Source organism: Dendropsophus ebraccatus, chromosome 11 (assembly GCF_027789765.1).
Source record: "Dendropsophus ebraccatus isolate aDenEbr1 chromosome 11, aDenEbr1.pat, whole genome shotgun sequence".
NCBI lineage: Eukaryota > Metazoa > Chordata > Amphibia > Anura > Hylidae > Dendropsophus > Dendropsophus ebraccatus.
This window is the reverse complement of record NC_091464.1, coordinates 72,388,573-72,410,153: the sequence shown is the minus strand read 5'-3', so window position 1 is coordinate 72,410,153 and position 21,581 is coordinate 72,388,573. Positions and strand designations below refer to the sequence as shown.

The 21,581-nt window shown below is 40.5% G+C and overlaps 1 protein-coding gene across 2 annotated transcripts in view; it reads left to right on the top strand.

Annotated features, from left to right (window-relative positions):
- The window catches only part of TMPRSS15 (transmembrane serine protease 15), a 302,887-nt gene extending 282,336 nt beyond the window's left edge, over window positions 1-20,551 (top strand). For both annotated transcript variants that reach the window (XM_069945651.1, XM_069945652.1), the window contains 6 exons: window positions 505-554; window positions 1,847-2,012; window positions 5,765-5,946; window positions 10,354-10,449; window positions 13,431-13,570; window positions 20,210-20,551. In XM_069945651.1, the coding sequence (XP_069801752.1) occupies window positions 505-554; window positions 1,847-2,012; window positions 5,765-5,946; window positions 10,354-10,449; window positions 13,431-13,570; window positions 20,210-20,365 (790 nt within the window). In that variant the 3' untranslated portion in view covers window positions 20,366-20,551. The remainder of the gene's footprint in view (window positions 1-504; window positions 555-1,846; window positions 2,013-5,764; window positions 5,947-10,353; window positions 10,450-13,430; window positions 13,571-20,209) is intronic.
- The last annotated feature ends 1,030 nt before the right edge of the window (window positions 20,552-21,581 follow it).

Genomic DNA, 21,581 nt, shown 5'->3' with positions numbered 1-21,581 from the left:
TAAAAACCTAGGCACAGTAGAACCCTTCAACTTCTATGGGTGCAACATTATCATTTTATATGATTTTGAGTTTTTACAGAGCTGTAATATAGCCGGGGGTAGGAGCCATAACAGAAATGACTGATACTTGAGGAGAAGGAGATTGGTAGGAGGCAATGAATATATATAATAAATTATAATCAGTTTTCAGAGATGCAGGAGAGGAAATCTTGAGAATTGCATCTTCAGTCCCAGTAATTTGCTGTCACTACATGGCGGCTTTAGAACCTCACATCAATGTGCAGAGTTTTTAAAGTACTTTAATTGCTTGTTTGCATTTTTCCTCTGTTCTTCGGCTTCTAAGTAAAGTGGGCGAAGGCAAAAACTAAAGTACAAGTGGCTTGGTAAACATTTAAGGTTTACTGCAGTGGATGATAAAACATGTAATGCACCATCAAGAACAAGAAGATGGCCATTGCTTTCACTGAAGAGATGTTAACGCTTTCTTATTTTATTCTATTACAGTGACTCTTGCACTAATGATAGCATTATTTATATTGAGTGCAACCCCAGAGGTAAGCATCACTTACTGATATATCTATATGTATGTGCATGTGAATATATTGGTGCTAAATACATTGAGGCCATGTTCACACAACGTATCTTTTGCATAAATCACGACCATTGTTGCAATTTGCAGCAATGGCCGTGATTTATGCAGAAGATATGTTCTATGTGCATAAAGAGAAAGCGGCTGCACGAAAAACTAGCATGTAAGTTTTGTGTGGCCACTATTCATTGAATAGCCGCCACACAGACATGTCAGTTCACAGAATGGAGAGTGTGGCTCTGGCCACACACTCCATTGTGTGCAGTGGCGAATTGGGATGCGGGCGTACACGGATTTGTATGCATCCCAAGTCAACAGAAATAAAGATCATCTTCTCTGACACAGAATGGCCGGTCTCATACGCCGTGTGAACATGGCCTAAAATAGCTTGTAATGATCTTGTAACGTAAAATCCAGCTAGTAGACAATAGATTTCTCTTAGGGTTGTCAGTACAAAAAAATGACATCAACTTGTGCCACAAAGTTTAACAGATTTGTAAATTGCTTCTATTAAGAAAAAAAAAAAATCTTTCAGTACTTATCCGCTGATGTATGCACTGCAGGAAGTGGTGTATTCTTCTCAGTATGACACAGTGCTCTCTGCTGCCACCTCTGTCCATGTCAGGAACTGTCCGGAGCAGCAACAAATCCCCATAGAAAAATTCTCCTGTTCTGGACAAATCCTCACACGGAACGAGGTGGCAGCAGAGAGCACTGTTTCAGACTGGAAATAATACACCTCTTCCTGCAGGACATACTTTTTTTTTTTTTTCTCCAGATTACCCCTTTAAGGATATTGAAACTTGTCAATGTTGTTATTTCAGTGAATGTAAGATATAAAGGGGGCAATTTTACAAACATTAATTGCAAAATTTGTAGCTAAAGATAAATTAAATTTTGCTGCAGAGAAGCAGGAGTAACACAGATGTTCCTGAGGATTCTCCCAAGATTCACAGCAAGATTCACAGCTAACTTTTCATCACAATGCCAACCTAACCTAATAGGCTTTACATACTTGAATACTTGATACATAAAAGTTAAAGAAATTTCCCCAAATTACTAGCCACAGATTATAGAGTACTAGCTAGTGATGAGAAAATGCTCCACACCAGGTGCCTGTAAAAGCTTCATCCAGACCTGGGAAACCTCTAAGAAAGTTCAGTTGAGAGAACTAATGTTAATTATCCTGACTATGCAACTGTTGTCCTCTCATCTCAACATGACTGGACTGTAATATTTAAACATTTTTTTCTTTAGAATGTGGAAGAAGACGAGTGACCTTTTCCAAAATTGTCAATGGGACCAATGCAGCAGTGGGGGCATGGCCCTGGATTGTGTCTCTTTACTTTAACGGAAGACAAGTATGTGGAGCGTCATTGGTCAGCAATGAGTGGCTGGTCTCAGCGGCTCATTGTGTGTATGGGTAAGTCTTAGTTTTTTGCTGTTTCACCCTTTTTTGTGCAAACATGTGATACACAACAGAAGACTCAAACTCCAAGTGAAATGACAGATTTTAACATAATCTTGTTTTTAGGTCCAATGTTTATAGCTTTGTAGCAATAGTAGCTTTTTTTCTGATCTAAAATCCCTTATGGGGAAATAAAATTCTAGTTGCCTGGGGTCAACACTGGTAAGAGCTAGGCTCGTATGGATTACTCATCACTAGAGATGAGCAAACCTCGAGCATGCTCGAGTCTATCCGAACCCGAGCATTCGGCATAGTGGGGGCTGCTGAATATGGATAAAGCCCTAAGGCTATGTGGAAAACATATCCATGTATTAATGTTTTCCAGACAGCTTAAGAGCTTTATCCAACTTCAGCAGCCCGGGCGACTCGATAGACTCAAGCATGCTCGAGGTTCGCTCATCTCTAGTGATCACATATTAAAATAAACCATGAAACTAAAATGAGAAAGATGCAGAATGGTTCACAATCAGTTAAAGGGGTTACCTATAAATAAATTAAAAAAAAAAAACTTAAAAAAAAAATTCAGAGATTTTGGTCCATATTGACATGATGGCATCACACAGTTGCCGCAGATTTGTCGGCTGCACATCCATGATGCGAATCTCCCTTTCCACCACATCCCAAAGATGCTCTATTGGATTGAGATCTGGTGACTGTGGAGGCCATTTGAGTACAGTGAACTCATTGTCATGTTCAAGCAGAAATCGAGACTCATCAGACCAGGCAACGTTTTTCCAATCTTCTACTGTCCAATTTCGATGAGCTTGTGCAAATTGTAGCCTCAATTTCCTGTTCTTAGCTGAAAGGAGTGGCACCCGGTGTGGTCTTCTGCTGCTGTAGCCCATCTGCCTCAAAGTTCGACGTACTGTGCGATCAGAGATGCTCTTCTGCCTACCTTGGTTGTAACGGTTGGCTATTTGAGTCACTGTTGCCTTTCTATCAGCTCGAACCAGTCTGCCCATTCTCCTCTGACCTCTGGCATCAACAAGGCATTTCGGCCCACAGAACTGCCGCTCACTGGATGTTTTTTCTTTTTCGGACCATTCTCTGTAAACCCTAGAGATGGTTGTGCGTGAAAATCCCAGTAGATCAGCAGTTTCTGAAATACTCAGACCAGCCCTTCTGGCACCAACAACCATGCGACGTTCAAAGGCACTCAAATCACCTTTCTTCCCCATATTGATGCTCGGTTTGAACTGCAGGAGATTGTCTTGACCATGTCTACATGTCTAAGTGCACTGAGTTGCCGCCATGTGATTGGCTGATTAGAAATTAAGTGATAACGTGCAGTTGGACAGGTGTACCTAATAAAGTGGCCGGTGAGTGTATATACACTTACCGGCCACTTTATTAGGTACACCTTGCTAGTAACGGGTGGTCTTCTGCTGCTGTAGCCCATCTGCCTCAAAGTTGGACGTACTGTGCGTTCAGAGATGCTCTTCTGCCTACCTTGGTTGTAACGGTTGGCTATTTGAGTCACTGTTGCCTTTCTATCAGCTCAAACCAGTCTGCCCATTCTCCTCTGACCTCTGGCATCAACAAGGCATTTCCGCCCCCAGAACTGCCGCTCACTGGATGTTTTTTCTTTTTCGGACCATTCTCTGTAAACCCTAGAGATGGTTGTGCGTGAAAATCCCAGTAGATAAGTAGTTTCTGAAATACTCAGACCAGCCCTTCTGGCACCAACAACCATGCCACGTTCAAAGGCACTCAAATCACCTTTCTTCCCCATACTGATGCTCGGTTTGAACTGCAGGAGATTGTCTTGACCATGTCTACATGCCTAAATGCACTGAGTTGCCGCCATGTGATTGGCTGATTAGAAATTAAGTGGTAACGTGCAGTTGGACAGGTGTACCTAATAAAGTGGCCGGTGAGTGTATATTCCTAGCATCAGCATAAGACATTGCCCATTGAGCAGACAAGGTCTCATCCTGACCCCCATCCAAGAAGTGCTGTGCATCAGGACAAGGGCTCTGTGACAGGTGGCAGGAGACTCATAGAAGCATGTAAAAAAAAATCCCTGAAATTAAAGGCATATGATGGTACAGTACAGACTCACATGGTGGATACAAGGATTCTAGTGTTCTAATATTCTTTTCAGATTGATAAAAAGCAAATGATATGTATGGCCAGCAGTGGTAACAGATATGTTATGTGTGATGCTTACATTATTGAACTGACCTTTTCCAAGTCTTCTCTGATGGAGGGTGTGAGAATGGAATAGAGGTGTATGGGCGGTAACGGGAGGGACCCTGAGCACAGCCTTAATCAAGGTGTTTGGAGCGTATAGTAGATAGGCTGTGATAGTAGTGTAATACTATGACTTGGACGTGTTAGATGCATCCAGGCATGCTTCCCCTGCTGTCCCAGTTGCATTCCAGAGGTGTGTGCATCAATTTCTGACATGTTGTTGTGGACTTGGAAACCTAAATTTGATCTCTTGGAGGTCACCAAGAAACGAGCATTTTTTTCCCATAGACTTTGATCGAATAGTCGAACATCGCGGTCTGTTCAATTCAAATTTCACTACTCACTCATCTGTACTAGCTACACCTCTCCATCTATTACTACTGCTGGCTATTAAAGTGAAACAAAAACCTTCTGTTTTCTATCAGTCTGAAAAGAACATGAGAACACTCACACCTGTGTCTCCACCATTCACCTACACTTTCTTTGATGTTGTTCAATAAAACTTGAATTGATCTGAAATTATGGAGGGACCAATTATTATACAGATTGTGGAATCCTTGACTTTTCCCCAACAAACCTTCCCGGGAGTGCTGGACCACTTGAGCTGAGTCCATAAAGTAGGGTTGACAGACTCATAAACTGTGTGTCCGGTGTATTCTCTAATCTTTCTTATTAGACAAAAGGCACAATAATTCTAGCTCATGGGAGAGCAACGTTGACCTCAAAGGACACTCAAGTATGATGACACATCCACTTAAAATGAATGAAGAAATAATCATTTATATAAGAGGAAAGCTCACAGTCATATAAAATAAAGTTTGTTTGGAAGCCATAATACTCCATTAAAATCTCAGCCTATGTGACAGGCGCTCTATATTCACTTATCCAGTATAGGAAATTCAATATTCCAACAGCCGCTATTGGTCCAATCCTTAGCTCAGGTCATTTAAATTCATGTGTTTGGTTAACATATAATACCGATTTGCAGGAAATGTGTGGTTAGTAGATAAAGCCGTTTGCGATATGCAAATGATTTCCCATTTGGTTCCCCAGCAGATATCAGCTGCAATGTTTACTGCACTTAGTCTTTCCTCATGCAGAAATGAGGAGCCAAGAACCAATCTTTCAAACCAATTGTTTTCTCCCATGAAACATACTAATCATTTGCGTCATGGGGCTGATGACTAATTGACTTGAGATTTTTAACTTTGACTGTTTAAGGAATCATAATAATTAAGTTAATAGCCCCTTCATAATTGTATTGTTGTTCCCACTACTGTTATAATTTATAGTTTTCTGGCTGGAATCAAGGAATCTGCTGATAATTCTATGTTAGGGAACGTGTGTCCTGCAGTGCAGCCACATTAAGCACTTTCCAATTATAACAAACCAAATCTTGACTAATCTGATACAAAGCGCAAATTATGTCTACTGCTTAAGAGGTCAGAGATGAACACAAATAATACACAGGGAATAGTCAGCTTAGGCCTTAAATTTTTTTTTGTGATCCGCAGGAGGAACCTAATACCGGCCAATTGGAAAGCCGTACTGGGGATGCACGATAGCACCAACCTGACCTATCCGCTAGCTGAGAGCAGACTGATCGATCAGATTGTCATCAATCCACATTACAACAGGCGCACTAAGGATAGCGATATCGTCATGATGCACCTGGAATTACAAGTTAATTACACAGGTATGTAAGGCTGGGTTCACACTACGTTTTTGCAATCCGTTTTTTTTTTCATCCGTTTAAAAAAAAAAAAAAACTGATGCAATTGTGTGCTTCCGTTTTGATCCGTTTTTCCATTGACTTCCATTATTAAAAAAAAAACAAAAAACGGATCAAAACAGATCAGTTTCTTTTTTACGTACACAAAAACTTTGTCAACCTCATTTTTGTGTCCATTAAAAAAAGATCTGTTTTTTTTTTTTATGATGGAAGACAACGAAAAAACGGATCAAAACCGATGCACACAATTGAATCTGTGTTTTTCATCCGGAAGGAAAAAACGGATTTCAAAAACGTAGTGTGAAACCAGCCTAAGAAGCTGGTTATAACCATGATAGCAACGAAAAACTGATGAGATACTGTGGCTGGCACTACCAGATAGTTCACATTGGGGTTATGGAAAAATATATACTGCAGGAAAAGGAATGTGTATAATTATTTTAAGGTGGTGCTCACCCCTGGTTGAAAAAATTAGATAGGTACAATTCCGCAAATCATAGAAAAAAGAAAAAATAGGAGGGCACTCACCATTAAAAATTCTACGGTAGAAGCACGAATCACGTGTGAAACAGCTGTCACGCCCTTCACAATCACGCCGGAGCTGGCGTCCTCGTACCTGACTGAATGGACGGTTTTAAAGAAATGAAATAAAGGTTAATTTTTATTGGTGAGTGCCCTCCTATTTTTCCTTTTTTCTATGATTTGCGGAATTATAACCATGATAGGTTGTCAGACCTATAGGAGTCTATGAGGATTACCATAGTCTAATGTTGGATATTTGAAGCAATACTTTCATAGTGGGGTCCTTCAGCCTACCGAGGCGGATGTGTTTTGTAAATATGGATAAGTTCACACTACGATTGTGTCTTCCATGGAATGTAAACATCGGCAAGCTGTCATAATGGCATGCCAATGAATATGAGCTTCAATGGCCTACACAGAGATAGTGACTATTGTACCTCGAGCACGCTCGGATATGCCCGGACCGGAGAGCTTTGCATTTGATTACCGGGGGCTGAAGAAGTTGGATGCAGCCCTAGGAAGTCTGGGAAAACATGGATACAGCCTATGGCTTATGGCTGTATCCATGTTTCCCAAGAAGTCTTAGAACTGCACCCAACATCTTCAGTCACCAGTTATTAAATGTAGAGCGTTTAGGTTAGGATGATCCCAAGCATGCTCAAGATTTGCTCATCTCTGCCACCTCTGTCCATGTCAGAAACTGTCCAGAGCAGGAGAGGTTTTCTGTGGGGATTTGCTGCTGCTCTGGACAGTTCCTGACATGGACAGAGGTGTCAGCAGAGAACACTGTGTCAGACAGTAAATAATACACCACTTCCTGCAGGACATACATCAGCTGATAAGTACTGGAAGAAGTAGATGTAATTTTAAAATCAACACCAGTTGATTTTAAAACTTTTTTTCTCTGAAGTACCCCTTTAAGGAAAACGATTCACCTTTAGCACTTTATAATCTGTGTTAGCTCTGTCCCTACTTAAGAGATATCAGAGACTGCTCTTGTACACCCACATATCCATAGAGAAACCCATGTAGCACATCCATTCCCCAATATATTGTAGTCATATGTGATTTCCTTGTTAGCCCATATGATACATAATATTGAATCAAGTCCTGTCTGTAAATTATGACATTTCAATTTATCACATTTTACCACAAAAACTTGAATTCACAATTTATACGAAAATATTTGCAAATATCGTCATATTTTTCAGTGTATTGGAATTTTTATAGTTGTAAATCCAATTACATGTCTAGTTGTATCTCCCAAAGCTCTGTGCCCACCGGCATGGCCCAATGTTAATTTCATATGTCTGTCAGGATAAGTATATAGCTGTAACTACCTGATAAAGCCCAACATTGATACACGACATACTGCTAAATATAGATGTAATCCTACATATAACCTAGCTGGGGGCAATAATAATCTGTGAACAATAAGTCTGTTATACCATGATGTGGTGGAGGTGCGATGGATTGACTGATAGATGGGAATAGATGGAAGTGCTGCATGTATGTGCTGCATGGCAGGGGAGATGTAAAGCTAAGAAGAGAATTTCGGTCTTGGAGTATTGAATCTGAATAGTTCAAAAGCCAAAGCCACAAAAATCTATATTCCTACAAATTGTTTTGTGGAGGTTGGTTTATGACTGCCGCACAGTGTGAAGCTGGGATTAGTTTTCATGCCTGATACAACCAACACTTATAGTGTCAAAAGGTCAGAAAATTCTCTGCTCGATACCTTGTTGATTTGCTTCACCACTAGTCCCTGTGCATGCGGCACCTCTTTAGCATTGCTGCCTGTGGTCTGTGTCTAGCCAGCATTTCTATCACATTTGGCTTAGTTAATGGGGGGCTTACATTTTTTAACGCTGTGTAATGAAGTCTGTAGAATAGCAAAATCTATCTATTATCTATCTATCTATCTCCTATCTATCTATCTATCTATCTATCTATCTATCTCCTATCTATCTATCTATCTCCTATCTATCTATCTATCTATCTATCTATCTCCTATCTATCTATCTATCTATCTATCTATGCAGAGAATCCACAGCACTCCAGCGTAGTGAAAAAGCTCTATAAGCTGTGTTTATTCAGTCAACACTCCAAACGCAACGTTTCAGTGACTCTCTGTCACCATTTTCTTTCTTTCTTTCTTTCTTTCTTTCTTTCTTTCTTTCTTTCTTTCTTTCTTTCTTTCTTTCTTTCTTTCTTTCTTTCTTTCTTTCTTTCTTTCTTTCTTTCTCCTATCTATCTATCTATCTATCTCCTATCTATCTATCTATCTATCTATCTATCTCCTATCTATCTATCTATCTATCTATCTATCTATCTATCTATCTATCTATCTCCTATCTATCTATCTATCTATCTATCTATTAATGCAATGTTCCTCCCCGCCTTCTAAGAGTCATAGTGCTTATTATGGGCAAAGGGGTATTTTACATTTTTATTGGGAGGGGGTTTATAAGGTTTTTTTAAATACTTTTAAAAACTTTTTTATTACTTTTTTTTTTTACACTTTTTGTCACTGTTAAACATGCAATCAATACATTGCATGTACTGATCTATGCTATGCCATAGCATAGCATAGATCAGTGTTATCGTTGATCTATATATAGAGCCTAAGAGCAGACTCTATACATGGATCGCTGATCCAACAGGATAGAGGTAAGAAGCCTACTCTCGTCTGACAGCACAAGCGTTCGGGACCCCCGCATCATGGGGGGAGGGGTCCCGATCACTCAGTGTCAGATGCTTGATCTGTCACTGAGTTCCTTAAATGCCGCGATCGCTATAGATCACGGCATTTGAGGGGTTACTGAGATGCTGCTGTGGGATCGCAGTTGCCTCCGGTCCCAGACAATCTGATGTGTGCGGGACCGCTCTCATTGCAGTGGTTCCACACACATCAAAAGCCCCGTCAGTGTAGAGACATATATATACCTTTCTACTGCACGGGGTAAGTGCAGTAGTAACGTATATATATGTATATACATGTTACTGACAGGTAGGGGTTAAGGAGGATTCTGGTGAAAAAGTAAAAATACAGGCATGGTGAGATGGTCAGACCAAAATAAAGAAGTCATGGTTAGCCATCTCTGTGCCCCCCTCAGCATAGCATTACCCCTAACGGACTCCTATCAGCCTCCTGTAGATCCTGATCTGGCGACCTCACAACCTGTCACTCAGTAAGGCGACCTCACAAAAAGTCCAATCAGTGAGGTAGGACATCTTTGCAGTCACTGACTGGCTGTCAGAGTAGTTCCTACTAGGTTGTGACAACTCAGAAAGCCAAGGGAAACTAAAGACCAAAGGCTGAGATCAAGTTGGTGACGCTTTTATATTATGCTCAAACCTCCCTCCCCCTGGCCCTGGGTTTTTACTATTTGCCTTTAAAGAGGTACTCCAGAGGGGGAAGAATGTTAACTATTTCAATATTAAAATCTCAAGGCTTACAGTACTTATCAGCTGCTGTATGTCCTGCAGAAAGTGGTGTATTCTTCCCAGTCTGACACAGTGCTCTCTGCTGCCACCTCTGTCCATGTCACGAACTGTCCAGAGCAGCAGCAAATCCCCATAGAAAACCTCTCCTGCTCTGGACAGTTCCTGACATGGACAGAGGTGGTAGCACTGGAAAGAAAACATATAACATATAACAGCGCCCATCAATCAGCTTGTTATCACATATCCAAGTTGGGAATACCTCCTTCAAGGGTTCAGGGGAAGTTGGGTGATAAACCCTATGTCTGCCTTCTTAGAAACTAAAATGCTGATGAGAAAAAAAAAAACATTTTATGATTTTTCAATGCAGTATGATATAAAGCAAATAAAAATGTGTTTTTACAGATTATATACAACCAATATGCCTGCCTGAGAGCCAAGACGTATTTTCCCCAGGACTGTATTGCTCTATTGCTGGCTGGGGCCGGACTGAAAGTCAAGGTAATTATATTGTATAACAGAAAGACTTGATTTGCAAGAGTTTAAAAAAACTTGTCCATCTCAATAAAATAGAAAAATAATGCTCACCATGTTCTCACATTTCCCGTCTCACCAAACCACCAAACTTGACTACTGTGGCCAATCACTTGAGGAGACCCAGCCATAGGCGGTATGCATGTTTTCGAGGATTCCCCGGGGCTGCATCCAGCTTCTTCAGCCACCGGTAATCAAATGTGTTAGGGTACTAGGGTACTATTACATTGCCCAATAATAACTGTAAACTAGATTGGCGCTCGTTTACTGGGCCTATTACACAGTCCGATAATCGTTTAACAAGACATAACACATCGAGCCACCTGCAAGATGTTGACATATCCAATCAAAATGAAGGAGTTTATATTGATTTTATTTTTTATTTTAACTTGTTAAAATGATATTTCTTGTGCTTCTGTCTTCTCCCGTTTGAGCTCCTGCCGCACATCGCTCTACACCACTAATGATATTGTACTGCCTGGAGCAATACTTTCTCTGTCCTACCTTTATTTAATAGAAAAGTTTCTGTATCTGCGTGAATAACTACTGAATTTTCTTCTGCTTTTGGTTCCTGAATACTATTGAACTTGTTACAGCAGAACATTGTACTTTAAGGGCTACTTTACCTAAGATGGTTGCAGATTCGAAAGTCAGACAACTTTCCTAAAATGTTTTTCTCCCTGCCTGGTATTCACCTTCTATACTATATTTGTCTATAGGGGGAAAAGGTGGAGAAAATATTTCTTCCTTGCTGAAAATAAGAATAAATAAGATAATCTTGGAAAAATTTGATGATCCAAGGAGGGCATCCAGGTTCTTCCATAAAGGTTTTTTTTTTTTCCCCGGGGAACAGAAAATAGCTCATGCCTTTTGCTCACCAGTGTCTAGCACTCCCTTCCAGTATTTCCAGAGCAGAGCAAGCGATGATAGTAATTTCCTCTCACTATGCAGAGGCTGCTATGCACAGAGTACCACTGAAAGCCAAGCTCCTTCTAAAAAGAATATACAGTAGACGGAGGGGGGTGGGGGCTCTGTATCAGTAGCACTCTATCAGAGCGAGGAAACGGTCTTGAACGGTATTCCCGGAAGTTTCACTTTATTATATTTGACTGTCTATTGTGGTACTTAATTCCAGTAGAATCATGGGTTGTCTGCCACCCAGATCCAGCATTTGTCTTTTTAGTGCTTTTAAGGCAGCACTGTACTTTCATTCATTAAGAAAAAAATCATTATTCCAACTCATATCAGTGGTTGTTAGATTTCATTGTGCAAGTACATAAAATAAGAAGGAATTTCATAGATTGGCCTTTTCCTCCTCCTCCTCCTTCTCCTCCTCCTCCTCCTCATCCTCCTCCCCCACCCCCACCATTGCAGTCAAAATATTTTTTTAAGGCCCTAACTGTTTTGGGATTAAATTTATAATATCAAAACATTTCTAGTTACACAGAATCAATTTTCCAAGAGGGGAGAATATTGTGTCATGGGGACATACCATGTTGGCACATTGTGTTTCTCAGGTCTTCAGTGAGCACTTAGGCCATGTTCCCACTGCGTAAGTTTCATAATAATCACGGCCGTTGTAACAATGGCCGTGATTACTATGGAACTTATGTAGTGCTGCCTTCTAAGGAATCCCGGCCGGAGTGTATATGCATAGTATACACTGCGACCGGGATCCCTAGCGGCACCACAAGAAGCTGTCAGTGCACACTATGGAGGGTGCGCTCTGGCCGCACGCTCCATTGTGTGCAGCGGCGAATTCGGATGCAGGGGTGCACGGATGCGTTCGCGTCCGAATTCAGCGGCAGTAAAGATAATCTGGCCAGTACTGCAGAATCGGCCAGGATGATCTTTTCTGACACCGGTCGTTCCGTGACCAGGCGGCATCATGGAACACCTAGTGTCTTACAGAGGGAACATAGCCTTAGGGTATAAACCCGCACACCGTATACGCAGCATATTTACTACTGCGATACGCAGCAAATACGCATCAAATACGCAGCAGATTAGATCTAAATAACTGAACACAGCATCAAATCTGCACCATCAAATCTGATGCGTATTTGTTGCGTATCTGCTCGTATACGGTGTGTGGGTTTGTACCCCCAAAGTGCAAGCATACATGACACATGCCTCCAGCTTTGCCATGTACACAGACAATTACACCCAGTACCTAGAAATAGACATTATTTTTTTATTTTAAGGCCATGTTCCCACACAGTATTTTTGTTCAGTATTTTTCAACCAAAACCAGGAATGGGTTGAAAACACACAATGATGAAATTCAGTGGATGGCCGCCATTCAATGACATAACAGTCGTTATTAAATTTGCATTAAATGGCGGCCATCCACTCAATTTCAATAGTATGTGCACAGAGCCTTTCTGTGTTTTTAATCCACTCCTGGTTTTGGTTAAATAATACTGTGTGGGAGCATGGCCTTAGAGATTAATAATTTTAAATAATACTATCATAGATAAATCCAGGAGAGGTGAAAGGGCTGCCTGCAATGCAGCAGCCATCATTGTCCTAATTTTATTTATTCACATTATATCTATACACACTTCTAGTCAACAAAAAAGTAAAAAAAAAAAAAACTCCCACTAACAATCTAATCAACATGGCAATCGAGTTTATTATGCTGTATTTCTAAATCAAAATTTATGTGAGGAATGATCTTTTAATAACCCTATAAACTGGCACTGTTTATTACTTCCATGATAATAAAATGCTAGTAATTACTGACCTGCTTTGCAATCAGGCCACCAATTTAAAAGCACAACCGCTGGGAAATGCTGATTCAATGGATATGTTGTGTAGAGACGGACAGCTTGAAATTAAATTATCTGCATTGCCTGCAATGATACATGTGACTCGGCTTCCCACCTTGAATTTTTATGGCTAAGAAATTAATTCTTAACTGTTTTATTTCTCCTATTGCTCATCAGGTCCCGTTCCAAATATATTACAGGAGGCTAAAGTTCCACTTATATCCAATGAAAAATGTCAGCAGAGAATGTCAGAATATAACATCAGCAATACCATGATCTGTGCGGGCTATGATGAAGGAGGAATCGATACATGCCAGGTAAAGCAATTATAGATGTCAACTTATTCTATAGATTAAAACTCTTACTGATACTGATACTCTTACATACATTTACATGGGGTTGCACTAAAGTGCAGTAACTAGATGTACAGGTATGTGAAAATGTGAGTTATTATATGTAAGGCTGTAAACCTAACCATTAGTGGTCAGTAGGTTTCTGTTCAATTAAAGGGGTTACCTGTGTTAAAGTGACTCTGTACCCACAATCTGTCCCCCCCAAACTACTTGTACCTTCGGATAGCTGCTTTTAATCCAAGATCTGTCCTGGGGTCTGTTTGGCAGGTGATGCAGTTATTGTTTTAAAAGCAACTTTTAAACTTGCAGCGCTGTGTCTAACGGCCGGGGCTTACATTAGTATATGCATTAGGCTGGCACAACCTCTCTGTCCTTCCTCCCCACCCCATTATTAGGAATGCTCCAGGCAGATTGCTTCCTATTCCCCTTCTGTGTGTATAATGAACATGGGCTGGATCGTTAAGACACCTGTGCAAAGCTCAAACAGCAGTAAATGTTCCTGGATCTTTCCTAATGCTGAGGAGGGCGGGGAGTAGGGAAGGAGCGGTGGTGCCAGCCCAATGCATATACTGTACAAATGTAAGCCCCGGCCGTTAGACACAGCACTGCCGGATTAAAGGTGTTTTTAAAACAATAACTGCATCACCTGCCGAACGGACCCCAGGACAGATCTTGGATTAAAAGCAGCTATCCGAAGGTACAAGTGGTTTGGGCGGTCAGATTGTGGGTACAGAGTCGCTTTAAAAAAGTTTTTATATATTGCTTAACGCTTGATAAACATAATAAATGTTATGTTATTCTTACCTCTCTGCGCTCCCCCGGTGTCCTCAGCTGAGTCACAGCTCGCTCAGCCAATCACTGCTGCAGTGCTGTCCCAGCTCATCCAGTGATTGGCTGAGCAAGTTTTGAGTCCCCAGACGAGTTAGTCTTGGAAGTAGCAGAGCTGAAGTGAGCTGGGGACACCGGAAGAATGCAGAGAAGTAAGAATAACGTATTTATTATGTTTACAAAGAGTGAAGCAAAATATAAAAAACTTTTTAAACACTGGATAACTCCTTTCATCCCCCCCCCATACTTTACTTTTAAAAACACTTCTAATCATTGGCGATCAGTGTTTTTCAGAAGTTTAATCCCCTCACTGTCAATGTACAGTGGGGGTCTGGTGGGCAGTGGGTTTCTGCTTATTATCTTTACCCCTACCCAATACAAACAACTACCTAACCCCTCCCCCCAACCCCCACCTCCACAGCCACTGCAACTTTTATAAAGTTATAATTAGAGATGAGCAAAGTGAATCTGGCGAAGCAAGATTGGCTGCGAACCGCACTGTCAAACCAATTCAATCAAATCCATTAAGAAATTCACAAATAACATGGCTGTCACTGGATGGGAGAAAGGGACACTTGTAAAAGAACATGCATTAGCAAAGTCATTCTTCTGTAATAATCCCAGTAATGTAGCTGCTTTAGTTTGGCTGTTTAATTGAAATTCCTTAAGATTTGATTTGCAAATATTAAAGGGAATCTGTCAGCACCTGGGCTGGTCCTGAGGTACTGACAGTGCAGTGAAGGTGCATGTTCCTTAATGTATGCAGTAACTTTCTTTTAGCCTTCGGTGCAGTAGTTCTTCTTAAATTCTTGCATGTTACTTGTAGTGGTGAGGTGTTCGTGCCGCACTTAGGCACACCTCACCACCGCTTCCTCCTCCCTCTTTGCTGCCCGACCCGGCCTCCTAATGATGTTGCTAGCAAGGGCCGTGCGCCGACTTGCCAGTATGCGCATGCCAGCAGGGCTGGATTAACAGCTGCCGCTGCCCTAGGCACTAAACCTGAAGACGCCCCATTTTCACGCACCTATTGGCGATACCAGACCTGACCAATACCATATATATACAGTATATTACTTAATAGGTTGGAAACATACAAGCTACCAGCCAATTACAGTCAGTAAATGTAAGTGAATCTTGGCTTTTAACCAAAAAATGTATAGCTAGCCCTTATAGCAGCTTCTACGTCTCTGTAAGTCAATGACAATTGATTTCATCTTGGTAACACAATACATGGAGCCTTACAGTGCATAACAATGAATGGGAATTAGCATAGCTTACTATGATGCTCTCTATCAGACTGAGGTTATGATTCTCTCTTCTAAACCTCCTGATAATGACCGCCCCGTAGCCACAGCAACAATAGCTCCTTCTATAGAAATGTTTCTAAAAATGCATCAGTAGGTTTCCAAAAAGGAAAAAAAAAAGGATACAAAGGAAACATAAATATCAGACATCTCTGTGGAAGCTTCAGTTTTCTTAAAGCTGCTGTCATACAATCCTTTTTTGCTTAGACAGACGAGAAGCACTTAAGCGATGCATGAAGATTTGCTTTTACCCTACAATGTAAAATATCCAGTTTAATTCCAGTCATTTGACATAAGAGGTGTTAAATGTATATCCCCGTAATGATTGGTGTAAAGTGTAACATAAATCCTGTCCTTGTAGCGATTTCAGTTTTTAATATTGTTTCGGAGACATTGTCACGGTGACCTTACAGAAATGTTCCACTGAGTGACTTTCTATCTATAAATGCAGCAGAACTTGTAGACTTCAGATTATCATTGGCTAAAAATGGACTTGCCTATTAGGAGTTTTACATGGAACTTAAGGAAAACCTACTGACATTGTTATGCACAAAGAACCGTTTAAATTAAAGGGGTACTCCGGTGAAAATATTTTTCTTTCAAATCAACTGGTTTCAGAAAGTTATATAGATTTTTCATTTACCTCTATTTTAAAATATCCCGTCTTCCAGTAATTATCAGCTTCTATTTGTCCTGCAGGAAGTGGTGTATTCTTTTCAGTCTGACATAGTTCTCTCTGCAGCCACCTCTGTCTATGTCAGGAACTCTCCAGAGCAGAGTCAGGAACTCTCCAGAGCAGATGTTTTCTATAGGGATTTGCTACTGCTCTGGACAATTCCTTACATGGACAGGGGAGGCAGTAGAGAGCACTGTGTCACACTGGAGAGAATACACCACTTCCTGCAGGAAATAAGGCAGCTGATAAGTAGCAGAAGACTGGAGATTTTTTTTAAATAAAAGTAAATTACAAATCTATATAACATTCTCTTACCAGCTGATTTCAAAGAAAAAGATTTTCACCAGAGTACCCCTTTAAGGGGTCCAGGATTAGAAGCACCACGTAGTGCCCTACAACTCAGCTCTAGTCCATGGGTTGTTTCTGGTATTTCAGTGCTCAGCTGCAGTACCACATACTGCCAATTGGTAAGAGTGGTGCTCTTTCTGTATAAAAGAACAAAACCATTTTTAAATTACAAAATACTTACTGCTACATGTGTCTAGTAGAAATGAGCACAATTCAAGCATGCATAAGTCTGATCTTTCCGCATTTCAATAGAGGTCTGGTAAAAACATGGATACAGCCCATGACCAAGTATACAGCTCAATCAACTCCTTCCATAGACTAATGATTTCAAGGGCCAGTGCGGGCACAATCATGGAATGACATGCATGGTTTAAAGGGGTATTTGGGAGAAATATTTTAACATTTAAACCTGTATGTAAAGATGTTCCGCAGCACACCAGTATACGTGTAAAAGGTGATTTATTCTAAAAAATACCAAGAAGTACAAAAGATGCGACGTTTCGACCTCCTCACGAGATCATTATCAAGCATGCTTGATAATGATCTCGTGAGGAGGTCGAAACGTCGCATCTTTTGTACTTCTTTGTATTTTTTGGAATAAATCACCTTTTACACGTATTGCTGGTGTGCTGCGGAACATCTTTACATACTATTGGGGATCCCCGAGCCAGGGGACTGACTCTGTACAGCACCTGCTTAACGAACCTTTGGATGTGCGGCTTCTTCCTGTTTCTACAACATTTAAACCTGTTGAGGGAGTCAGGATTTTTTTTTTAAGCATAGACAACCAAGTGCCACAATCCCATCCTCATACCACTCACCGCTCTGAGGGTATGTGCACACTGAGCAATTCTCGAGGAATTGTAGCTGAAAGTTTTCAGGAAGAATTCAAGCAGAATTTAAGCCCCCCCATTGACTACTATAGGATTCCTCTAGCAGATCTACAGCAGAAAATTCTGCAGTGTGAACAACAGAGCAGAAAACCCATTGAACACAATGGGACTTTGCTCTGTACATATTTTATGGGAGGAATTTCAAGCTGAAATTCCTCTTCAATTCCTCACCTAATTCCTCGCCTTTTCCTCAGTGTGAACATACCCTGACTGTGAAGATCCTTATTGGAAGAGATTTGTGTTATCAAAGGGGGCCAGTATCATTGGTATGGCACAATTAGGGAATTTTGTTTTTTACTAGTTATTAACCCTTTGAGGACCAGGCCCAAAATGACCCAGTGGACCGTTCAAATTCTCATTTTTACGTTTTCATTTTTCCCTCTAGCTCTAGCTCTAGCACTTTCAGTTTTCTATCTACAGGGCCATGTAAGTGCTTGTTTGTTACATGAATAGTTGTACTTTGTAATGGCGTCTTTCATTTTACCATAACATGTATGATGGAATCCCAAAGTTATTATTTATGAAGATATAAATTGGTGAAATCGTAAATAAGAATGCAATATGGTAACTTTTGGGGGGTTCTTGTGTCTACGTAATGCACTATATGGTAACAGCGAGATGATACCATTATTCTATAGGTCAGTCCGATCACAACCATATGCAGGTGTACACAGATTCTCTAACGTTATATATATATATTTTTTTTTTTATAAAGTCCTTTTTTTGGCAATTAATTATTGATGAAATGGGCCTATTGTTTATAACTGTTTTATTTTTACACTTATGGGGCTGTATGGGGTGTCATTTTTTCCACCATGATTTCTAGTTTTTACTAATACCATAACTGTGAGATTGGACGTTTTGATCACTTTTTATAAATTTTTTGAATATATAATGTAACATCAAATCTGGAACTCTGGAACTCTGGACTCCCCCTGTCACTTACACTTAAACGCCGCGATTGCATCGTTTTAGGAGTAAGTGACGCGCTGCAGCCTGTCATTAACGGTGAGGACATACAGTTACGCCCAGGGTCGTCTGGTGACAGACTTCCATGGTGTAACTGTACGTCCAGGGTCGTCTAGGGGTTAAATATAAAAATATTCCTTCTGAATACCCCGGTGGTGCTGGCTGGGTTTTGGTGTGGCATTTTTGGGTCTGGTCCTGTGGCATGGGGGTTGCAGGGCCGTTCCATGGCCTCCCTTCCCTGACTGTGCACGCCTGCGGGGGTGGTGGTCGCTGACTGGCACAGTGTGGACTTAGTGTAGGGACCCATGTGTATCAGATACCTGCACGCGGTACATGGGGCAGTGTGGCTTGATCAATTCACATACAGAATTCTGATGTTTTTTATGCAGCCGAGAGGTACTAGTATCAGCCATAGGTGTGAGGTGCAGCACTCTTTTTCTTCCCTGAACCGCCCTTTAACATTTTTGTTACAGCAAGATTAGATTAGATTACAGTTTAGAGTCTGCCCTCGTGTATACGTTGACAAACTGTCAAAATGGGATGTCAACATATGGGAATATTGACTTTAATGGCTCGAACTCCATTTTTGTGGAATGATTGGACTCCAGATCTTACCTTATATGCCTTTATTTTCAAAATTGTTTGAACTAATGAGAGATGAAATCTCTAGATGCCAGTTGGCATTTGAGGGACCAAAGGGTTCATGTATCTTGTTGAGGAGGAGTCATGAGGACTGGTGGATACTTAGGACCCTATTACACGGAGCAATAATCGGTCGATTATCGCTCAGCGTAATAGAAACAACAAACAGCCGATGGAACGATCATCAGCTGTTCGTTGGTTTAGGTTTGGACCTAAAATCATCAGGTGCCGACTTTGCATGGCTACTTGTAATTGAGACACGCAGCCGACGGTTAACGATTACCCAAACACCTGATACCCTACCGTGGCCACGGTCTGTGATTGGCTGAGCAGCCTGTCAGCTGACAGGCCACTGAGATGCTGCTGCCGTCCGGACCAGGAAGCTGCAGAGCACAGGAGAAAAGACCTGGAGCGAGGAGAGGTAAGGTATCGGGTGTTTGGGCAATAATAATATCCATGCAGCCCTTTCTGCCTGATTATTGGGCCTTCTAATAGGTCCAGGAAATGAGCAACGATCTAGCAGATTGGCGCCCGTTTACTAACACGATCGGGCCATAGTCGGCCCGGGTAATTAGCCATTTATGCTCCACTGGGAATTCTGAGAAGAAAGGATATGCAAAACAGATTTCACATCACCTTTCCATAGTCACCTTTTCATTTACCTTTCTGTAAAATCAGTGTCTTGCTCTAACACGTTATAAGTTGGTTTTGATGTGGGCTCGCGGCATATTTGATCCTCTGCAATATACAATAAATGTGGAAATCCACATCTGGATCAGCATCAAATTCTTCATGTAGCACAATTTTTCACTTTACCAAAATTGGGTCTAACAATTTGGACACATACTGTATCTTTAGCAATAATTTTTATTTTACTTTTTTGAGGGGAAGATGGAACAAAGTTAACTTAAAAATTAAACACTTGGTCACTTTATCTTTTTAGGGTGACTCTGGGGGACCACTCATGTGTCAAGTGGAAAACCGATGGATTTTGGTAGGCGTGACCTCATTTGGAGTAGGATGTGCCCAACCAAACCGACCGGGAGTATATGCCCGAGTGTCTTCTTTTTCAGACTGGATAGAAAATCTAATCATTTAAAGGTATTCAGTTTTAAAACCAAATTATGTAGAAATGTACAAAAATTGGTTATTTGTAATTAAACGTTTTAACTTGCTTACAGTCATAATTATATAATTATTTTCATTAAAACTGTAAGATTCAAATTTATCTGTTTTCTAATGTGTATTATTGTAGTACAAAATTAAATAAAGAATTCAAAATGAATATTATGATATTTCAGTTTTTTTATTTTTATTTATAAAATGAAAAAATTCCAATAAAGATGATACTGACTTATATAAACACCAGCCAGGCCACTGCTCTTAGAGCAGATTAATGGGCGGTAACCTATACAAGTTGCTGTCAGCAATGGGACAGCCAGCACAATAGGACTAATTTAACAAATATATGCAAAAACTTGTGAATAAAAATAGCTTAAAAAAATCACAGAAAATTTGTGCAAAACAAACAAACTTTACCTGCTACTGACCAGACATAGGCCTGCACTTTTTTTTTTAATTGTGCAAATGATAAATTGGGTCCAAATCCCAGATTATGTTTATTTTTGTGCAAATACTGAAAACAGGCAGATTAAAAAAAAAATAATAATTGCTCGCCCATTGAATACTGGTTCATAAAAAGAACCTAGTCCAAAAAATGTTTGATGACTTGGGTGCAAGCCAGCAGTTTAGTATGGGAGTGTATAAATTCACTATGAAATTCAGAGGCCAATTGTAGCCAACAATGGCTACAATTTCCCTCCACGTAGTAGTTACACCATCTTAAGACCCTTTTACATGGAACGATTGTCTGCTAAATCAGGCAGATATGTCCCTATGTTATAAAGACAGCAATCAGTCATCTCACTTATTGGCTGATCGCAGTTTTTCAAAAAATCATCAGCCAGTGGCCAAACATTACTAAGTAATAACTGATGTGTATCCAATGGCTAATTAAAACAAGGACTGTACAATTCCATTCAGCCCTTGCCGCACAAATATGAAACTGTGTAATTGGCTCTGAAAGCAAGCGCCGTTCTAGAAGATGGTGCCATCTTATACAGCTTTTACGCATAGTTCTAAATTCCTTGCTCCCATCAATGCAATAAAATGAGGACTCGCTGTATATACATTTTTAGGCTATGCTGTGTTTTGCTCAGTATTTTGGTCAGCAACCCAAAGCCGGACTGGATTGAAAATAGAGAAAGGCTATGCTCTCACTCTGTTGAAATTGAGTGGATGGTCGTCATTGTTTT